Source organism: Sinocyclocheilus anshuiensis, unplaced genomic scaffold (assembly GCF_001515605.1).
Source record: "Sinocyclocheilus anshuiensis isolate Anshui unplaced genomic scaffold, SAMN03320099.WGS_v1.1 scaffold890, whole genome shotgun sequence".
NCBI lineage: Eukaryota > Metazoa > Chordata > Actinopteri > Cypriniformes > Cyprinidae > Sinocyclocheilus > Sinocyclocheilus anshuiensis.
The window spans coordinates 532,729-554,520 of NW_015537986.1; the positions used below are offsets into that span (position 1 = coordinate 532,729).

Sequence of the window (21,792 nt, forward strand, 5' to 3'; positions counted from 1 at the left end):
AGTCCACGTAAAGTTACTTTTCACTTCATTTTCATTCATTTTTTGAAACTAATTTGTAGAGCGATGCCAAGATGATGTAGAAGAAATGGGCGTTTTAGTGCCGCCCACCCATGCAAATCAAATATTCAAATTGGTAAATATCCATTTACCAATGGACCAGAAAAAAAAAGAGTCAAGCTGAATTTTCTTTTTTTTTAATTCTAATTTTTCCAATAAAATGGACAAAGTATGCAGACCAAAAAACTTTTATTTGTTTGGTTTTAGTGTATTTTTGATTGGAACAAAGTGTGATGAAAAAGTGATAGGCCTATGAGATCATTTTTTTTGTTTCAGGATGGTCGAAAATGTGATGAATGGTTTATACATTTTTCCATTTTGAAGACAAAAACAAATGATCTGAAGATACACATAGCAACTGACTAAATTGCTGCCAGGATCCAATTAAAACCTTACACCATTGCTCCATTATTCCGTCTATTCCTTTTTCCTTTTTTAATCATGACAAGTAAAAAAAATCATTTCCAAAGGACAGATATGCATCTTTATTTTATAGATTGTGAGATTGTGTAGAGGTTTTTTTTTTTTATAGAAATGGTCAAATAAATAAATATATGAATGCATTTAATATGCTTTTATTTATATAAATAAAATATATATTAAAAAAATAAAATAAAATATTGTTGCTCCTGCTACAGAAACATCTAATTAATTGCAAAGAAATATATGCGTAATTAATGTATTATACATGATTTCAGGCATGCAAAATAATCTAGATATTTTGAGAAACTATAGCTGCAACATAAAAATATAAATGCCTTATGAGTCAGTGTATTGACGCCAAAAGTTTCTCGATTAAAGCAGTAGGCTACAGTCCACAGTAAATTTTTTTTTTTTTTGCACCTGTATATTAACTGTAAAGCATGCTAGAATTTAAAGTATTTATAATTTCTATGATTTTCAAAAATGAGCTTGTATCTGCACGTGTTAAAACCATTAAAGCTCTTCTGCATTTAATTTCTTGTTTATAAAAAGGAAAAATGAATGGACACAAAAGTACAAGGACCACAGGATGCTAACAGTTTATTTTAAGTTATGGTGTAAGTCACTGGTTAAGCTATTTAGTTAGTTTTATATTTTTTTCTTATGATAGTGCAGGTTGTGCTCAATATTCAGTGAGATTTAAATAGAATGAGTGATGGAAACAATTTTTGTAATGATTGGCAGAAATCGATGGATGACTTTCAAAAATATCTTATCACTTTGAGGCTTAGGTTTAATACTGTAGTGTTGCTTTATTTACAAGAAGATTAACTTAATTTACCATCTAATATTTTTGTGTAAATAATTTAGCAACATCCACTCGTTGTCTTACATGCATATGCATAACTTTACCCACTGGAGTCTCTTTTTGTTTCAAATGGTCTGTATAAATGCTTTTATTGATCTTTTTTTATGATTTATTTAATGAACTTTGTAAACAGTTTGTGTGATGTTGTTCTAGATATGTTAGGATGTGTAGACTCAATGAAAAGCAGATGCTAAATGACATTATTGATATTACATGAGCTTTATGAATCTCAAACATTTCACATTTATCAAATATCCTGATCATTTGGGAATTTCCTATAAGTGACTTTATATTCTAGAAAACGGTCTAAGATTGATATTCCAGAATGTGACAGTAGCATGACACTACAGAAACTGAGCTGAGTCATTTCTAGGTGCAGTGGCCCATTTGGATGCTTAAATCTATATTTAGTATAAATTGATAAACACTTTTTCAGGGTTATTTATTTGAGCATTTTTTGTATATTTGAATTTGAAATATCACTGTGTGTAATCTGAACTCTACCATGAAACACGTGCAGATATTTCATCTTGACCTGCAGTGTTTACTACTGGACAGCACTTTTCACATTGCGAAATGCCTTAAATGTAAAATTCCTTGTTTTTTGGACATCCGTTTTGTACATTTCTATCTATGTCATCTACTCCCTCTGTTAAATGTCACACTGATGTCTGTAAATATATTGAGAGATTTACCAGGTTTGAATAAAATGCACTTGCATACTGAAATTGCGTACCTAACTAGTCTTCTACCACGCTACAATCCATCATGCTCCCTAAGGTCGCAAAACTCTGGACTTTTGGTAGTACCTAGGATAGCAAAGTCCACTAAAGGAGGTAGAGCTTTTTCATATTTGGCTCCCAAACTCTGGAATAGCCTTCCTGATAACGTTCAGGGTTCAGACACACTCTCTCTGTTTAAATCTAGATTAAAGACATCTCTTTGGCCAAGCATTCAAATAATGCATCTCATAATCTTTTACTGCAGTTATATCTGATCAAATGCACATTATTATTCTTTAGTTTGGGTTAAACAAATACATTTTACTTGGTTGGAACAGCAGCTACGCTAATTATGTCTATTTGTTTCTCTGTTTTTGCCACGGGATTGACATTGATAGTCATAATTCAGTTCTTTAGAAATGATTCCTCTCCAGCCTGAACATGATGAAATTTGTCAGTTTGTCAAATTTCTGCATATTTGTTTTATCAATAAAAAAAAAAGAGGTAGAAGTCGTAAACCTTCAAGAAGATTTGTCTTTATCAAATAGTTCCTGTGAAACTACCAACATCACTGAACAGTTCCAAGTGTTCCTGTACAAAGTTGATGGTGTGGTGATATTGCTTATATAACTGAATTCTTTATATAGTGGTTGAGGTTCAGCTGAGACAACAAATCCTTCTTGAGTGCTGGAGGTCAGTGGCTTGACTCATTGGCCGGCCAACACAATGTTTCTGAACATCCTTTCAGGAGTGAAGTTGGTGGATAAACATCAGGTAAACTTCTCGGCTACTAGTATGTTAATACTGAGTGTGAGGATCTTGTTCTTTCAGTTACACCCCCAGCAACAGTGAGTGGATTCCTTTGTGGCAGACAGATCCAGCAAAGTCGTGTCAAAGCATTTTACTGACTACAAACGTGCACACTTGATTTGTGTGTCATCTTGTAAACATCATGATTGCAGGTGAATTTGTTGTGTCCCCATATGAAATACTATGATAAAACTATTAAAACATTCCCACAATAGAGCACTTCAGTGATTCTGTATTTTTGTAGGCTAACCCAGAACGCATCACCCTGGTTCCCTCGACAAAAAAACAATGGATTTTTTCCATTGGCTTTTGGATTATTGTAGAAAATAAGCTCTGTGACCAACAGAGGTTCATGATTCTTACAGGTTTTTGTTCATGATGTGAACACAGCGAACACAACCTTTATAAGTTTTAAAGCCTAATTACAGTCAGCACCTACACCACATTGCATTACTTTACTGTCACCAACATAAAGCTTCCAACAAAACTTTCCCTGAAAGTTTGTCTAAGAGCATGATTACACAATGAGGCTGTAAAAGCAGACTAGTTGAGTAGATGAGTTTTCCTGTTTGGTGTGATGACATTTAATGCTGCTTGTTAGCAAACGTCATACATCCAGGACCAAGTCAGCGGAAAATGGATAGATGGGATGGATGCTTTGTCCATGGACATGGATTGCTGTGTTCATGTTTTCTCTCTCACTTTTACTATCTCTGGATGCTTGGCTAATTGAATTCTCCTCCCCTTATTCAGGAGATCATCCCACTAATTATCATAAGTCTTCAGTGATTGGTTCATCAGTAGTGGTCAATAAATGAAGAGCTGAGTGGGACTAAAGAAAGTTGTCTTTTTCCACATACTTAAAATAGTTTATTGAAAACAATGCAAGAAATGTTCAAGTCTTTATTTATTTAAGCTTAATAACTTGCAAGTGTCCTGTCAACATTCCCAGTGTTTTTTTTTTTTATATTAAAAAAAGAATTACATTGCATCTCGCCTCTGAGAAAAAGAACAGAAATGAGTTGTTTTCAACATTTCACTCACGCATGCTGAGTAGAATCTATTTTATATGGCGTTGGCAATTGAGAGGACAAAATCAATGATGTGTCTACCTCTCCTTCATTCAGTTAGTTTTAAGCTTCAGGTGAGCTATTACAATATTTACACAGTCTCACACCCCGGAAGACATTTCTCCAGGAATCCTTAAGTTTTTATGGCAGTTGTTATACACAAATATACAATAAAACATTGCTACTCTTGAAGTTTTATAACTACATATATTGATACACAGTAGATACTTGTATTTGTGAAATTTGACAAATTATGACAAAAGTTGTGTCTAGTACATTTGTTTTTTGTGTTACAAATACATTTAGACCTTTGCATACAGACAATAATACATCAAATAAACATTGTTCTGCTCTGTTGCTGTTGGCATGAATTTCGTCGTTCACAGCCGACACATTCTGAGAAATTCTCTTCTGAAACATCAGTGACAGAAACATTTTTCAAAACAAGCTTTGATTTGCTGGCAGTCTGTTCATTGTAATATAACAAATCATCAAGCAAGTCGTGAAGAAAACTACTGTTACATTTTTCAGGGATGTTTTTTTTTTCACCCTACCACACAGTGCTAATTGATGTTAATGAGATGTTCATTACAAACCACTGGAAATTAGATAGTGTTGCATCATTGAGGAAAATTCTTGGTTGCAGTGAGCTTTAGCTGAACCTGATTATTCAGATATCATTCAATCTATCAGTCAAACAGGCTGAAAATTACTACGAAGTATAATATTTCCGTAATAAATGTAAAATTCAGACCAGAAGGAGAACATTGCTAAAACACTGGAACTCCGTGTAATGAGATGTTCATTACAAACCACTGGAAATTAGATAGTGTTGCATCGAGGAAAATTCTTGTTTGCAGTGAGCTTTAGCTGAACCTGATTATTCAGATATCATTCAATCTATCAGTCAAACAGGCTGAAAATTACTACGAAGTATAATATTTCCGTAATAAATGTAAAATTCAGACCGGAAGGAGAACATTGCTAAAACACTGGAACTCCGTGAATGAAATACACAGTGACTGGAATGAAATGTTGGAATGTGACTGAAGGCAATATATTTAAAATACGGTATCAGCTACGGTAATAGATTGTCCTTAATTCCTCTCAGCATCTATCAAGTTGATGGTTTGTTAACAGAAGAGTTTCAGTGGCCCCAAATCACATGCAAACCAAACTATCAATTGGCTGAAAACGGGGCTCGAGATGATGGACTGCACTAGAACATGTCCCATTCATATTGCAATAAGAGAAAGAAAAAAAAAAGTTCACCCAGTGAGAATGTGTCATTCTTTGGAATCTTGCACATGCTCTATATTTGGTGTAGATGTGTGATCATGTTTTTAAAGGATCCATTATATTTATATTAGCAGAGAATACATGACCGTATTGTATGTATTTTAGGAAAGAGTTATATATATTTACTATGTATATATACTTTGGGCCATGCATGCGTGTGTGTGTTTGTGTGTAATACCTTTGGCCCAAAGTCTCTAATTTGAATTTTGCTAATAGATCCCATTTTTGCCTGTACTGTAATTCATAACATTATGCATGAGCACATTTACCAGTAAAGTAACCATTGGAACAGGCTGGTCATTGGTGAATGTAACTCTGCTGAAGTTTCTGAAGGCACAAGAAAATATGAGAAAACATCATTTTGAACTGAACTAACAAATATTGCTAATTTATCGTTACTTGATTCTACTAAAAGCAAAGGTTGCATGGATACTTTTTAAAATGATTGTGATGAGACAATATTTGCAAACATGTGGCCATGTGTACTGTTTGTATGGAAAAGCACACACATTCCTGTTGATCATAGAGATATTTTAAATCTCAGAAGATTTTCCCAAACTCAGATCGCTGTTAAACTAAGTATCCACTGTGTACTACTCACTTTATTTCAGTTACTGGCTCATTCCTCTTCTACAATACTTGTATTCATTTTTAAAAGTTGAAAAGGTTGAAAATGCTTAAGTTGTAATTAAAGGAAGTAATTCTATAAAAAGGTATATTAGACTTCTACAAATATGCTCTGGCTAGTCTCAGCGCTTAAACCTTATTCAGTATAGTTTGAATATTTATACAACGGCATGAACAGGTCTCCATTACGCCTCGGAAATAAAGAGCTAAAGTTAGCAAGGAGAGACTGCAGGTTAGCTTACATGAGCGTGTCAAAAATTGTGTTTGTATATATATGCTGTATATATTGAATTCAATTTCTAATTAAATTAATCAGAACATCACATAATTCTTCAAATCCATTGCTAATACATATTGTTTCCCCACCATTCCTGAAGAATAATGTAAATTAAGAATACGATTTTGTTAGTTAAAGGGATATTATAAAAGTCTAATAGTATAATTTCCATATGTATAATTTGAGTTTGAAAGTTTGCATCTGACATTATGGTGACATGAGTAGAAATGGCCCAGTCTGACGTCCTGTTTGTAAATGAAATGCTGCCTCTGTGCCTTGAACTTCACCAAAGTCATTCAGCATTCAGTGAGTGTCTTGTCTTCTGCTGGCTGTGCACAAGAATCAATAAGCAGCATGGAGCTGATGTGTTGTTTCTAGTGTTTATGATTTATGAGTAGGGTCATTCTTGGTATTTGGTGCCTTTTGTGTCTCCAATAAAGATCATGACCTTACTGCCTAAAAATGCTGAACAATATACTTAAAAAAATATATAAAATATATATTTTTAAAATATAAATTTTAATAATTTAGCGCCAGATACGCTTTTAAATTGACAAAGGGATCTGTTTTTTTTTTTTTAAGATATACCCCATGGAGCTGATGTGTTGTTTCTAGTGTTTATGATTTATGAGTAGGGTCATTCTTGGTATTTGGTGCCTTTTGTGTCTCCAATAAAGATCATGACCTTACTGCCTAAAAATGCTGAACAATATACTTAAAAAAATATATAAAATATATTTTCTTTAAATATACATTTTAATAATTTAGCGCCAGATACGCTTTTAAATTGACAAAGGGATCTGTTTTTTTTTTTTTAAGATATACCCAATGCCCATAGATTAAATTATAAATCTTTTAAACTGCTGTTCATTTGTTTTGATAATCCACTTTAGACATGTTGACTATAAGTAATTTAAGTACATGTCAACGTATAACCCTACACTCTAAAAAATGCTGGGTTAAATACAACCCAGTGCTGGGTAAAATAGGGACAAACCCAGCAATTGGGTTGTTTTGGCCCAGCGGTTGGGTTACTACCCAGACTACACTCTAAAAAATGCTGGGTTAAAAAGGGACAAACCCAGCTATTGGGTTGTTTTGACCTAGCGGTTGGGTTGTTTTGACCCAGCAGTTGGGTTCAAAACAACCCAACTGCTGGGTTAAAACAACCCAATAGCTGGGTTTGTCCCTTTTTAACCCAGCATTTTTTAGAGTGTAGTCAAGGTTACTACTAATACACTAATGAGAGTTAGTTGACGTAGTTGCAAAGTCACTTATAATTAGTAGAATGTCTAATGTGGATTATCAAAATAAAGTGTAACCACCAACGTTTTACATCTCCTTATGATTACACAAAAAGTTATTTTATATAACGGTTTGATTTGATCATTTTATAATGTCCAAAAGCACAGAATACCAGAAATTTCCCAGTAAATATATTTTTTCCCCCTCAAACGTCAAATCCCTTCCTTATTTCTGAATATAAATCTAATTTAAAAATGTTTGAAACTTAAATACTGTATGCCCATAAAACAGAAAAACAAACCTACCAATATCAATGAAAATATCGATATCAATACCTATCAAAACTAAATCAAATTAAATGTAAATGCAATTGTTTTTGTTAAAATAATAAAGTAAAATCATTTCAAATGATAAAACCTTGATCCACACTGATGTGTCAGTATAAAGCCCAATAGCACTGTGACATCAGCCAGCAGAATCATAAAGGAAAAAAAGTCACTTAGTGCACCTTTATACTAAATAGCGGACAAGATTATTGTAACATAAAAATGCGGAAATATGACTTTGAGTATTGTGGTTTTGTATGTGGTTTTACCCATTACTGTCGACTGTATACATCAGTGTCAGTACAACTTTGTTTGAATTCTTAACCCCAAAAATGTATTTGTGCTTATATCTGACCGTGTTATTTCTACAGTCAAAGGGCAAAATAGTGCTGTCATATATATTATATATATATAAATATTTATCCTCAGCTCAGTGCATTCAAACGGTGTTCCACTTATGCTTAAGATTTACAAATAATATATAATACATATTTTACTAAAATGACCTTGCCTTGCCTCACTCAGCAATGTGCTTATGAAACGTATAACTACATTAGACATATACAAGCAATGCCTTATTTTTTGTTATGTAAAAGTACATTCATGGGATTATGCATGTTTTTTTTTTTTTAACTATTATAGATGATAGTAAAAGCAGCATGATTATAGATTTCAGACTAGAATGAGGGTAAACCTGGAATGCTTGCAGACATTCCATTGCAAGAGAATACATTGTTTCCTCAAATCTGTCTATCCACATGGAACAGAGGGTACTTAAAAAGTCTAGGCTTCTCAATGCTAAAATTATTATACTTTAGCATCAAAAAAAAAAAAAAAGAGTTTAAAATGGTCATGCAAATAGTGACTGTTTTGATTAATGTGGTAGCTCTCTAAATAGGACCACAATTAGTAAATTAAAATTAAAAAAGGAACTGAAAATTCTGACTTGATTTATCTAAAAGTGAAACATGTCAAGGCGCCATATCTGAATATACTCATTTAGCGCAAAAGACTATCTTCATGGTGCTTTTTGGTTCTGTTTCGGAACTCAACAATGTGAACTTTCTGCTCAACATCTCTTTTTGTGCTCCATGAAATAACGAAAATCATACGGTTTCGAAACGACATGAGGTTGAGGAAATTATTACTTTTTTTCAGTTTCTGTGCTGGGTTTAAAGGTCCAAACCCCACAAATAGCCAACATCAGTAAAAATCGAAATCAGTTTAAAAATGTTACCATGGGATGTACTGGAGTACTAGTTCTGGAGTTCTAGGCAACAGGTGACAGGCAGTAACAGGAAGTCGGAAAGACAGAACAGAGTGACACTGGAGTTTGGTGAGAGAGTGGAAGACATCTGTAGTTTCTTCTGTTTCCCTCAAAGTTTAAAGAGCACAGTGCAGAAGCACAGGAGAGCAGATGACATGCTTTATCCCCCTCCAGATCTGAAGAATAGACACAGAAAAGAGGAAAAATAAAGGAGGAGAATCAATATGTTAAATAATACAACTCACTGTGCATTGTTTGTATTCTTTATTTGCCTGCAAAACGAAGGCCATACGAGTAACTTCTAATCAAGAAGTAACTGAAGCAATTATGTGATTGAAATAGCAGGGGTCATTCCTATTCTGCAGTTAGAAAAAAAAAATGTATGAATAGACAGTGTTGTAATTTAAATGAAAATAAATAGTTATTAACATTTCCCAAAATGTGTATCACAATTATTGATACCTCAAGAAATTCTCATGAATAAAAATCTAATTCAGGTATATTCATTCATATGTTTTTCATTTTGTAGAAACATATGTTTTAATTGCAAGTCATGAATTGCACTTAACTCTAAATATGAAGCCATAAACAGGCAAAATTTCATCATCTATTACTAATGGGAAGACTTGAGAATACGTTAATGATTTGTGACACAAATCAGAGAATGGCTAAAGAGAAAATAGTTTAATGGTTGAAATGCCCATATCTATGGACAATGATCCAAAGCACACATGGGTCACTCCCCACAGAATTAAGGTTTTGCCATGGACGCAGCAGTTCCCTGTCCTAAACCACCTAAACACCTGTGGGAAGAGCTGAAGAAGAGAGTCCACAAGCGTGAGCCTCTGAACATTTAAGATCTGAAGAGATTCTGTATAGAGGAATGTTCTCAGATTTCTCGCTTTATGTTCATCAACCTTATTATGCATGAAATGACAATGACAAGATATCTGATATAAAATCATACTCGATTAGTGCATATTAACAGTGTTTGACAAAATAACAGCATTATAATAAATACCAAATTAACTGGTCTTTTCATGCAAATTTATTTTTCTAATATAATGTTACTAACAACAAACAAATGTCCATACCTCAGCCAAACAATGCAATGTTATTGTATTGTAATCCAGTGAATTGTGCATTATAACTATGTAATGGAGTTTGGGAACAAATGTGATGTGTATTGATTGATGCATTGAAATGAATCTGTAATTAAGGTCTTGCAAACATTCACAAAAAAAAAAATAAAATAAATAAAACTCAGAGAAACTAAATAGGCAGGCAAAAGATGTGAAAACAGCTGGTGCAATATGTGCTAGGTGGACATGGGAGTGTGACATCACATCATGTCTTGCTGGGCAAGGTCATACCTTCCTCTTCTGATATTTCTGTATTCAAGAAACAGAGAGAGAATAAATTAGATTAAATCAGGAAAAAGAAAATGTCACATTAGAAACTGTGATGCATTTCCCATAAAAATAAGATCAAGACATTATTTACTGCAGCCTATAAATGATAGGGCAAAGCAATCATAGAAAAAATACTTTAAATTCTTTAAAGCCATATGCTAATAAAGCAACAATAATTGGTCCCAGGTCATTTATCATTTATTAGTATTTCATGTCCAGACTCATATAAAGTTTGAAATTAATAAAATATTAATATTTAAATGAATAAAATGTAAATCAAATATATGTGCTTACACTATTTGAATGTGTTTACCTTCAAGCTTTAATTTGTCGGGATAATATCATTACATATATTAGTGATATTATTGTGTGATGATGCAAAAAAACTGGTGAAACTTTTATTTTTATTTATTTATTTTGAATCAGTACATTGAAACAAACTATCTGAAAAAGATTTGCTTGAGTAAAACTAACCATGTATTATTTTTCAGGGTACAGGGTATAAAATTGGTAATTATTTCTAAATTATGACTGTTCTGATGTAAAATACTAACATTATAAGCACACAGGTGGAGAGGGTTGTAACAGGACTTTCCAATATACTTCTATTCACTTCTGGCAGCCATTTCACCCTGTAGCCCAAGCCTGGTTGCCCATTGAAGCTAAGCAGGGCTGAGCCTGGTCAGTACCTGGATGGGAGACCTCCTGGGAAAACTAGGTTGCTGCTGGAAGAGGTGTTAGTGAGGCCAGCAGGGGGTGCTCACCCTGTGGTCTGTGTGGGTCCTAACGCCCCAGTATAGTGACGGGGACACTATACTGTCAACAAGCACTGTCCTTCGGATGAGACGTTAAACCGAGGTCCTGACTCTCTGTGGTCATTAAAAATCCCAGGATGTCTTTCGAAAAGAGTAGAGGTGTGACCTCGGCATCCTGGCCAAATTTGCCCATCGGCTTCTGATCATCATGGCCTCCTAACAATCCACATATCTGCTAATTGGCTTCATCACTCTGTCTCCTCTCCACCAATAAGCTGGTGTGTGGTGGGTGTTCTGGCGCACTATGGCTGCCGTCGCATCATCCAGGTGGATGCTGCACACTGGTGGTGGATGAGGAGATACCCCTCACAATGTAAAGCGCTTTGAGTGCCTAGAAAAGCGCTATATAAATGTAATGAATTATTATTTATTATTATTATTGGACCCACCAACATAAACATTGCTTTGTTTTTAAGATTGTTAGCAGTGTTTTATGTATTTCTGTACTTGACCATGTCTTTAATCAGAGTTTTTAGATAGCTACTTGCACTTGGCACTTAACTACACAGTTTAGGGTGGAGGAAATACATTGAGTTGCAGATGTTAATATGTGATACTCCCAGGTCAGGCTTAACTTGTTTGCTTTCTAATCTCATGTTTCAGAAGGTTTTTTTTTTTAAGAAAAAAAAAAACCTTTTAGAATCCCTTATAGAAAAAAAATGGGATAAAGCAGGAAGTCACTGTTGTGCTCTTTTACAACTGAAATAAGAAGTTAAAGCTACTTGATTAGCTTTTTATTGCAGTAATTGTGGATGTCTTACTTGAAGCCCCAGCCTGTTCCTCCCAGTACTATAGCTGCCAGCAGTATCGCTCCCGCTATGGAGCCAATTATGATGTTTGTACCACTCGGACCTGTGGACAGACAGAAAAAAAAAACTTAGTGGAACAGAACTCCACATCTGGATATTTTATACAATTATTTGAGCTTCTAACCTATCAGAATCTTAGAAATGACTGATGATTTTGCATATGTTTATAAGTCAGTGCTTGTCAAACATTTTGAAACCACGGGACTCCATTATAGTCATTTTTTCATGGCACCCTCATAAATAAATAAAAGGTTTCCACATGACCACAAAGCATGGGACACACCAGAAGTCAAATACTCCAAAAATGTGACAAAACGCCAGTTGCAAACCCATTGATAATCCGCTCGACCCATTTGATTTCCATGCATTCTCTGTTATATGGGAACCGTAAAAGCTCAATGCTGAAGCTAGCTAAAAACTGATTAAACAGCCTCAACCACGTAAATTGTAGTTTTTAGGTAAAACGCAGTTGGAGAAAATCACACAACAATAATTACAAGCTTTTCAATCGACACAGCAGCACTCCTATAGAAGTTAACACTGTAGAAAATGTGTGTTTCAGCAGAAACACAAGATCTTGTATTTATTTTATATGTATTAAATGTTATTATTGTTATACTTACATTACATATTTGGTAATCTGTATAACAAGGTTTTTATTTGTTAACTACTGCATGTTAACTACAATAGTTAACATGAACTAACAATGAACAATGCTTCCACAGCATTTCTTAATCTTAGTTAATGTTAATCTCAACATCTACTAACACATTTTTAAAATCCAAAGTTGTCCAAATCAAAAACATTAATGCACTGTGAGCATGAACATTAACATCCTTATTAACTAACATTAAAAAGGTTAATAAATGCTCTAAAATATGTTGCTCACTGTTAGGTCATGTTAGTCAATGCATTAACTAATGTTAACTAATCAGACTAATTATTGTAAAGTGTTACCGGATATTTTATATTAGGAAATTATAATAAAGGTCCACTTTTATGGAGGCTGTTTTGTTGTTTCAAAATGTGTAGTGCATATGTTTTTATTACAATTTCCTTTTTTTAAGATAACCATGGTAATGGCTAGGTGGTTCAGTGGAGTCCCAGATTTGAGCTCTAGACCTGGGGCATTCTGTGTGGAGTTTGCATATTCTCTCCGTGTTGGTATTTATTTCAGAGGTGACAGCTTATTTCAGATTTATGACAGCTGGGCCCTTTGATTGAAGGAATGCGGAAAAGGCCCATTTTTATGAACAATGTCAGTATGTATACAATGTATTTACACCTGTGTACCACCATATGTATCTCATTTTAATTAAAATTTACCCCCTTTTAGAGCACTGTATGTTCACTTTGTATTAAACAGACACATGGAGCTCTTAACATTGCCATTGAAGTATTCCATTCCAAACACAAGCAAAGAGATGCTGGACCAACTAAAGCTTGAACACCCGTGTGACTAAATGTGTTGTGAACCTTTGTACTTCTCAGGACCGTCTGGAGGCTGGGGGTCTGGAATGGGGTCATACACACTGCAGTCCTTCCCAGTGTAGTCTGCGTCACAGATACACTTCACCTCATTACTGCATGTCTGAGACAGAGAGAGGCAGAGAATGTCTAGATAAGCCTAAAGCTGGAAATAAATATTTTGGCTCACATACTACAGTATAGCAAAACTATCAGGACAGTCAAAGTTTTACTGAGAAATACGGACGTAAGAAGTAATTATATTAATCTATGTCACATGGTGAACAGAGTCAACACTGTCGCTTAAATGATTGCTTATTAAATTTGGAAAATGTTAAACTCAAATCAGACACTTTGACAGCTGGCTATTTTTCACTTAAGACAACCAATTGTATCTTAAATTTCTCGCTTTAAATAAAACCAATAATGAAAAAAAAAGGATGAGAAAATATTAAACATCATTATTTGTGATTCAAAGATCAATGAAATTCTTACAGGTTTAGAAAAATAAGAGAGTGACTAAATTATTCCTCTGAGAATGAGTCAAATGCACTTTTCACAAATGTACCAGCCTATGCTATGTGACAAACGCAGTCAACCCCAAAACAGACAGTATGTGACTGTGATGTTAGATTTGTGAAAGATGAACAGCTCACCCCATGATCGGAACACACGTGAGAAGAGGACGACCCGGGACAGGATGACAGGTTGAAGGTGGTGACTGGCAGACAGCGATGGTCTAGGCACATCATATTAGGACCACACGGTGTGCCGTCCTCCACGTACCCGAGATCAGTGCCGTCTTCTAACACTGCATGACCCCCACTTAACATAAACAAACAACAGTTCAGTGCTACACACAAACGGACACTGCAAAGCACGTTTATTTTCCAACACTCTCTTGAGGCAATTCGTAACTATTTTTGTATGAATTTTTACAGTCTCATCTGTATGTTTTTAGTTGGAAATCCCATGTTTCCATATGAATCACATTATACCAATTCATACGAAATCACCACCTCGTAAACTAGTTGCATTTTCTCATGAGATATGGTTATTTTCTTAAACTAAAAGAAATATATAGTTTAGTCATGAAACTCTAGATGGTGCAGGCTGATGGTTGTTAATGTAACTGATGATATTCTTAAACGACGTGGCACAAGCTGATTGGTTCATGCTGCATATGTAGCCAATGAGCTTACTGCCTTGCATTTATATGGCTGGCTAGCATTCACTTGAGATTCCGGGTTGTTTTATATGCTATTTGTGCAGCAGCAGTATGTCTTAAATACTCACGGCACCGTATCGCCATATGCATTGGAGGTAGCAAGTTCCTGTACTTGCTTGCAGCAGCAGCAATAATCTACAACTAAAGCAATAACCAACAGCAGCAGCAATTCAGCAGCAGCAGCAGCGTAGCAGATCTATTCCGCCAAGACCAAATACATTAACATTGTCATATCCATCACCATGCTAAAATCTTCCGAGAGTTGTCATGATTAAACTATTTTTAATTTGACTGTCTTAAAAAACTGACACTCATGGTGTGAGATGCTGTAAAAGCAGAGACCAAATGCAGCAGTCAAAGCCCTAAATTCATCTTATCCAGCATCATGTTTTCCAGTAAAAAAAATATCTGAACATGCTTAAAATAAATTAATTATACTGAAGAATAAAATGAATGCATATGCATTTACCGACAGTCCAGGTACTTGTTCTGATGATAGATGGTGAGACTAGTGATTTCTCCATTTAAGTCTCCATACCGTGGTTTCACTGTGATGTTAGTGCATAATAAAAATCCGCACAACACATCCCTGTGAAAGGACACAGAAATAACAGTGGAAGACAGACAAAGAAGAAATAAAAGAACAAAGGGACAAATAATGATATCACTGAACAGGTTAAAACGGTGTTCTGGTTGTTCATATACTCACTGTTTATTGCACTGAATCCAGCTGTGTGAGTTGTCCTGACCGCAGCTGCCACGCTCTGTACCCTCAATGTTCAGCTTCTCATAACACATGCGATCTGCTGCATCTAACGACATGCACAGTCAAATAAACGGAGCATTGTGCATGTGCAATTTTAGTGTTAGAATCAAACAAGAGATATATGTACATACACTTGTAGTGATACTATACTGTATGTATTCACTAATGATTGCCGTGAATGAGGCTGAAACACAACATTTTTTCTGTCTTGAAAATAATTTGTGAACTTTCCATTTTTTCTATATAAATTACATAACAAAGAACTGTGGAATTAAATATGAAGTTGATGCTTTGTGGATCTTTCTGTCTTTGTTATAATTTGGTTGTTTTTCAATTTATTAAACCATACTATACACTGGAAAAAAAATACCCCAGTAAATGTACAGTAAAACTGCCAGCTGTGGTTGTGGTTGCAAGAAATTCACTGTAAAAAAATAAATAAAAATGTGACAATGTATATTAGGTTGGTTGCGGATTTACTGTCTCAGAGACATATTTCATAATTATTTACAGATAATTTGATTTGATAGAAAATAACCATAATCGTTCATTTACCAAATTTGTTAAATTAATTGATACACTTTTAAAATACTGGGTGTAACATGTTACTTTCATGTGACACTTTCCCTGATAAATATAACTGAAATTCTCCTTTGCCATGCTGAGTGAAATCAGTAGTAAAAGTCACTAAAGCTTCTTGAGATGTTGGTGAGTGTGATGGGTATTGTAGAGGTTTTCCTGCAGATTTATGTTTTAAAAACATATTTCTTTTAAAATGACCTTGGATACTAACTAACAACTAGGGACTAACAATGAACAATACTTTTACAGCATTAAATCATCTAGGTTAATGTTAATTGTATGGTTGCCTATATTATGGGTTATCAGCAGACATTTTTAAAACATAAAAAATATATCTTTTTAATTATTAATTGGCCTAATTTAAAAAGTAATCACTGCTGTCATATGATGCCACGCAGACCAATATCTGAATAAGAGCGAGTAACCTAAAGACGGTCATCAGACAAATTCAGACAGCTCTGCTAATATCCTGTCTGATGCAGGTTATGAATATTAGCACAGTCCAGTTGCTGCTCCTCATCTGTGCCTCTATCATCACTCTTTTCTACAACCACCTCAAATCTTCAAATCAGCTGAGTGCTGCAGGCATATTACATGTGTCATCATTAATCTCTCACTAACACTCTAGTTGTGCTGAAGGACACCAGAAAGTTGCAGGAAGAAATGTTATGTGAAATAACTACTGTTAGAAGTGCAGAAACTGACTGTTGTTTTTTTTTTTACATTAATATATTTTGATGCCTGATGAAGCATTATATGAATCATGTCAAATGTAAGACTGGAGATTTAACAAAAAAAATCAAACAGCATAGATTTATGTTTACTAAAATAATGATCAGCTACTGGTATCAGTCATAATGTCAACATCCATAATTAATATTCATTACCAATAATATTCCAATATATACTGGACAATATAAGAGACGCTACTCACTGTGGCCCCAGAGCGCCTGACACTGGGCATCCCTGGTTTTACAGCGGGCCCCATAGCAGCGCCCCTGAGAGAGCCAGTAGAGAGTACATCAGCTTTCCATATAAACACTCACTCAGCCAGACTTAAAAAAATAAAACAGAGCAAAGATGCTTACTAATGGCTGATATCCTCTGTGACTACAGTCACGTAAAAAGAATTAAAGTTGCACACAGTAATTTGTCCCCACTGAAAAACCTTAACAGTTAATACTTTTGAAAGATACCTTTAAAAATCACGTGACCCACTCTGTGAAAAAACAGCTTAAGTCATTTTTTTTTTGTTATTTACTGTTTTCTACATAAAATCATCCTACATAATGTAAAAAAAATTCTGTGAAAATAAAAACTTGGTATCTTTAATATTGACTGAGTTAGACCATGTCAAAAAATGACTCAGAGAATCATGTTTTTGTGAAATTCCAATGTAAAGAAAAGCTTATATTTAAAACTGCAACACATCTGAACCATAATTATGCTGACTATGTGCCATATACCACATTAAAGCTGAGATTCTCAGTGATATATGACACAATTATGGGAAAATTCTTAAAGTTTTGTAAAACAGGTCTATTTATTATTATGTGCATGTTCAAAATCACAAAAAAAACATTGAAACAAATGGGAGGAACCACAAGAGCTTGATTGTAACAACAATCAGAGGCGTCATGCCCATTCAAAGTGAGGGGGTACGTGTCCCCTCAGATTTTTGAGCCAAGTGGATTTTCAATGCAGCTTCCAAAAGACACAAAAATAGCCAATTCATATTTTCTATGTTTTAATACAATCACACAGGCGTGATTAAATCATTCAGTGCGTCATATCATCAGCTGCTAAATTCAAATCTGCGTTCGCTGGATGGCGCTGAGCCAGATACAGACACGTTTTTACAGCACTGCGCATTAACCAATCACACACGATGCTGTTGAGCTTATGAATGCAATGACCAATCAGAGGTGTTCAGATGAGTCATCGCTAAAATTAGATAATAATAAATATAGATAATTCTGCTTGTTGGCAGCAGCTATTTACACTAACTCCGCCCACCAACGTGTGATTGGGAAAGTCAACACTGAAAAAAGACGCTCAATGACCATCCCTTTCAGTGGCCGTAGATGGTTAGGCATGTGCCTTTTGACGCGATCGACCCGAGTTCGAACCCGCCTTTTTTTCAAACTTTTTTTCTCCCTTTTCAAATCTCATATCGCATCGGAAAGGCATTTATTTTCAATAAAAATTAAGGAAATAATCAAAAAGTTGAAAATAAAGTATCGGGTAGGGTTAGGGTAGGTGTAGGGAGGGCTTTATTGTCCCAATAAGGTGGCATCCATTTAACAATTTGAATTAAAATTATAATTTACACTCAATACTTTATTACTGCGTACTGTTTTATAATGTACTACATACAATACTGAGGTGCAGATAATTGCAACTATTTGCTATAAGTAGTATAAATAGCAGAAAATCTTGTTATTTTAACAGTGTAAATAGAATCTATTTGCACTCAGTGTAAATAGCATATCGTTAAAAAAATACTGCTATTTTCACTTAGTGTAAATAGTATCTATCGCTATTTGCACTTAGTGTAAATAGTATCTATCGCTAAGAAAATATGCTATTTGCACTTAGTGTAAATACCCAGCAAGCAATTTTGTGTTTAAAAGACGTCTATTAGCTGTCTAAACGCAGCCGACGTCTAGGCTAAAACAAGGCAAAATTTGGGCTGTCAGTGAAAATTATGCTATTTGCACTTAGTTTAAATAGAATCAAATTGCTATTTACACTTAGTGTAAATAGCATCCATCGCTGTTTACACTTAGTGCAAATAGCTGCTGTCTTCTGATTATGTGCATGTCCAAAAACATTGAAACGAATGGGGGAACCACAAGAGCTTGACTGTAGCAACAATTACCAAGTCAATTGACTGAAATGATTTGTATAACATTATTAGTAAAATGAAATAAAAATAGAAAATGCCATTAATTTATAAATTAATATATAAAATTTAAGTAGATAATCTCATTCATGTGTTTGTAAATAGAATCAAATTGCTATTTACACAGTGTAAATAGCATCCATCGCTGTTTACACTTAGTGCAAATAGCTGCTGCCTTCTGATTATGTGCATGTCCAAAAACATTGAAACGAATGGGGGAACCACAAGAGCTTGACTGTAGCAACAATTACCAAGTCAATTGACTGAAATGATTTGTATAACATTATTAGTAAAATGAAATAAAAATAGAAAATGCCATTAATTTATAAATTAATATATAAAATTTAAGTAGATAATCTCATTCATGTGTTTGGGCTACATTTGGAGTAAATCCGGCACTTCACAAAAAATGAAAGAAAAACAGAAATGGAATAATCAAATGTAAAAATAATCACTGCGTCTTCATTGTATGTATTTATTACAAATAAACTGATTATTTATTGTAAAAATGTTCACTCAAGTGCAGTGAGTGAATCCCTTTGTTTGTAATGCACAGATCTAATAGGCCTATATTGTTACACATCAGATGTTTTTCCCCAGCTGTTCCCCAAACGTTCAATTAAGACATAACCAACAATGTTATGTCACCATACAAACACACCAAGACAGATATTTTGAAATACTGTATTTCTGTGTGTATCTAACCGTTAATTCCAGATCCGGGGTCACACGCTGTCTGAGAGACACGTCTTTCTGTGCCTGCTTCAGGTGAGTAACGCATTGCGACCTTTTTTGTGGCTTATTATGATTAATAACTCTTTTCGCTCGTGTGTATTAATATTAAGGTCTGTTTGCAGTTTCTAATGATAGAAAAGAAGTTTCTCAACAGAATCATATGATGTTCAGTTGGTGTTTCTGACACCCGTTTATGACAACTTTGACGATGTTGTGGGGACACAGTGAACACTTTTGCATCCTTACACTGATTAACTATAAGTTAACTAAAAGTCAAAGCCAACTGCCAAATCAGCCAGCACAACAAACCAAAATTACTGAGTGCCCCTTTAATCACTGAAACATTTAAATTCATTTGAATTTAAATCATAGTTCATGGTAAAAGTTTAATTAACAAGATAAGTCTGCCAGTGTTATACAGTAAATCATGTAAACAAAATACAGTAACAATGCTTAGTACTATTGTTGTAAGAAACATGTAAGGTTCATTTTAGACAGAAAAACAGAAATTATTTTACCAGTCCAGAATTGCACATGTAACCATCCAGTTTGTGGACATTATGTGGACACTGTTTGAGAAATTAATGAGAAGCATATGTAAATTTCTTACATTATTATTATGATAATAATTATTTAAATGATGATTTCATATAAATGTATCATTACTTTACTCGAATCGCCAGTGCATGTCTCTGGCACATCACAGTCATTCACTGCATCCCTGCAGATGACTCCTCTCTGCTCATACTGCAACACACAAACACACTTCTACCTTAGTGTTTAATCAGTCTTTCAGTAAGTAAAATACACACAAAAGTACTGTACACAAAATGAATCACGCTAAATTACCAAAAAAAAAAACAAAAACGTTTGACTCATGACTAGGGATTTGTCCCTTCAAAAATGAAAAGCGCACCCTTATGCTGTTCCAAACCTGTTTAGGTCAATTCGCACTGCACAGACAGACACAGACAGACAGCAACAGACACGTTCGTCGGATTTTGCCAGATCAGTTTGTTACCCTGTTGGCATCTGTTAGCATTGGTTGGCGCTTGTTTTCGCCAATTGAACTTGTAGAATCAGTATTTGGAATGTCTGAAAAGTGACATTGTAATCTGGTGACTGTGGCTGTAGGTCTGTCGGTGCAGTGTGAATTGGCCTTATGATTTTCTTTCTTCTGTGGAACACAATAGGGGAAATTTTAAACAATTTATTCATGTGAGATTTAAAAAGTTATTTACTGATAATCCTTCTATTCCAATGAGGTCACATCTCCATTGAAGATTGGATAATGGAGTCACCTAACTAAGGAGAGTCTGATTTGTGAATGAATCATTGAGGCTGTACCCAACAAAAACAATTCGGTAATCAAAGGCTTTTCAAAGTCTATTTACAAATGAAAAATTATGAAATACACATCATACACATTGATACAACCCTCTACATTGCGAGTAAATCACTCGCATATGCGAGTAAATCTTCACTCTCGGCGACTAAATGATGTCTAATATTAGCCAATGGCTTATAAATTCTCAGATTTTACTCGCCAGTGTGTGAGTTGGAGGCTAAGTATAAGTTTAAGCACAGATATATTTTCACTCGCCGAACACACTGACTGAGCGCTTCAGAGTTTCACTCTCTGTCAAGCGATCTGTGCTATTTTTCAGTTCATCTCAATGGATGCACAGCGCGCCTGTATTTGACGTACCGTAAACTCTAGTGTGAAGGCGCACGACTCGCCGTTGCTTTGTCTCACACACACGCAGAGAGAGAGCGAGAGAGTGTTACATAACGTGCAGAATTGACGCGCTACATGTAAACGATATTCTTTGTTGTATTCTCCTATCAAAATAACGGAGTTCCTTTGGAATTCTTCAGCTTTTAAAGGGGTCATCGGATGCCCATTTATTAAAATGACTAATATGCATTCATACATGGTTACTAAGTTTAAATTCTAATTACTAAAGTTCTATCATTAAATAATACTTGATTATCATATTATAATGCTTGAATGACTGATGTTAAGAGTGTACTTTCAGATATTTATAAAACTGTGCCATTTTACAAACAAATATATATATA

At 34.6% G+C, this 21,792-nt stretch overlaps 1 protein-coding gene across 3 annotated transcripts in view; it reads right to left on the reverse strand.

Annotated features, from left to right (window-relative positions):
* Positions 1-8,595: 8,595 nt before the first annotated feature.
* The window catches only part of adam11 (ADAM metallopeptidase domain 11), a 58,030-nt gene continuing 44,833 nt past the window's right edge, over positions 8,596-21,792 (reverse strand). The window contains exons 18-27 of one of the 3 annotated variants that reach the window (XM_016468716.1): positions 20,377-20,457; positions 20,229-20,279; positions 17,005-17,068; positions 15,432-15,534; positions 15,192-15,311; positions 14,151-14,319; positions 13,504-13,618; positions 11,980-12,070; positions 10,365-10,382; positions 8,596-9,167 (exon numbers count right to left, since the gene is read on the reverse strand). In XM_016468716.1, coding sequence (XP_016324202.1) covers positions 9,152-9,167; positions 10,365-10,382; positions 11,980-12,070; positions 13,504-13,618; positions 14,151-14,319; positions 15,192-15,311; positions 15,432-15,534; positions 17,005-17,068; positions 20,229-20,279; positions 20,377-20,457 — 828 coding nt within the window. In that variant the 3' untranslated portion in view covers positions 8,596-9,151. Of the gene's footprint in view, positions 9,168-10,195; positions 10,383-11,979; positions 12,071-13,503; positions 13,619-14,150; positions 14,320-15,191; positions 15,312-15,431; positions 15,535-17,004; positions 17,069-20,228; positions 20,280-20,376; positions 20,458-21,792 lie in introns of those variants that run through there. The other 2 variants (XM_016468725.1, XM_016468707.1) reach the window with 2 other exon arrangements.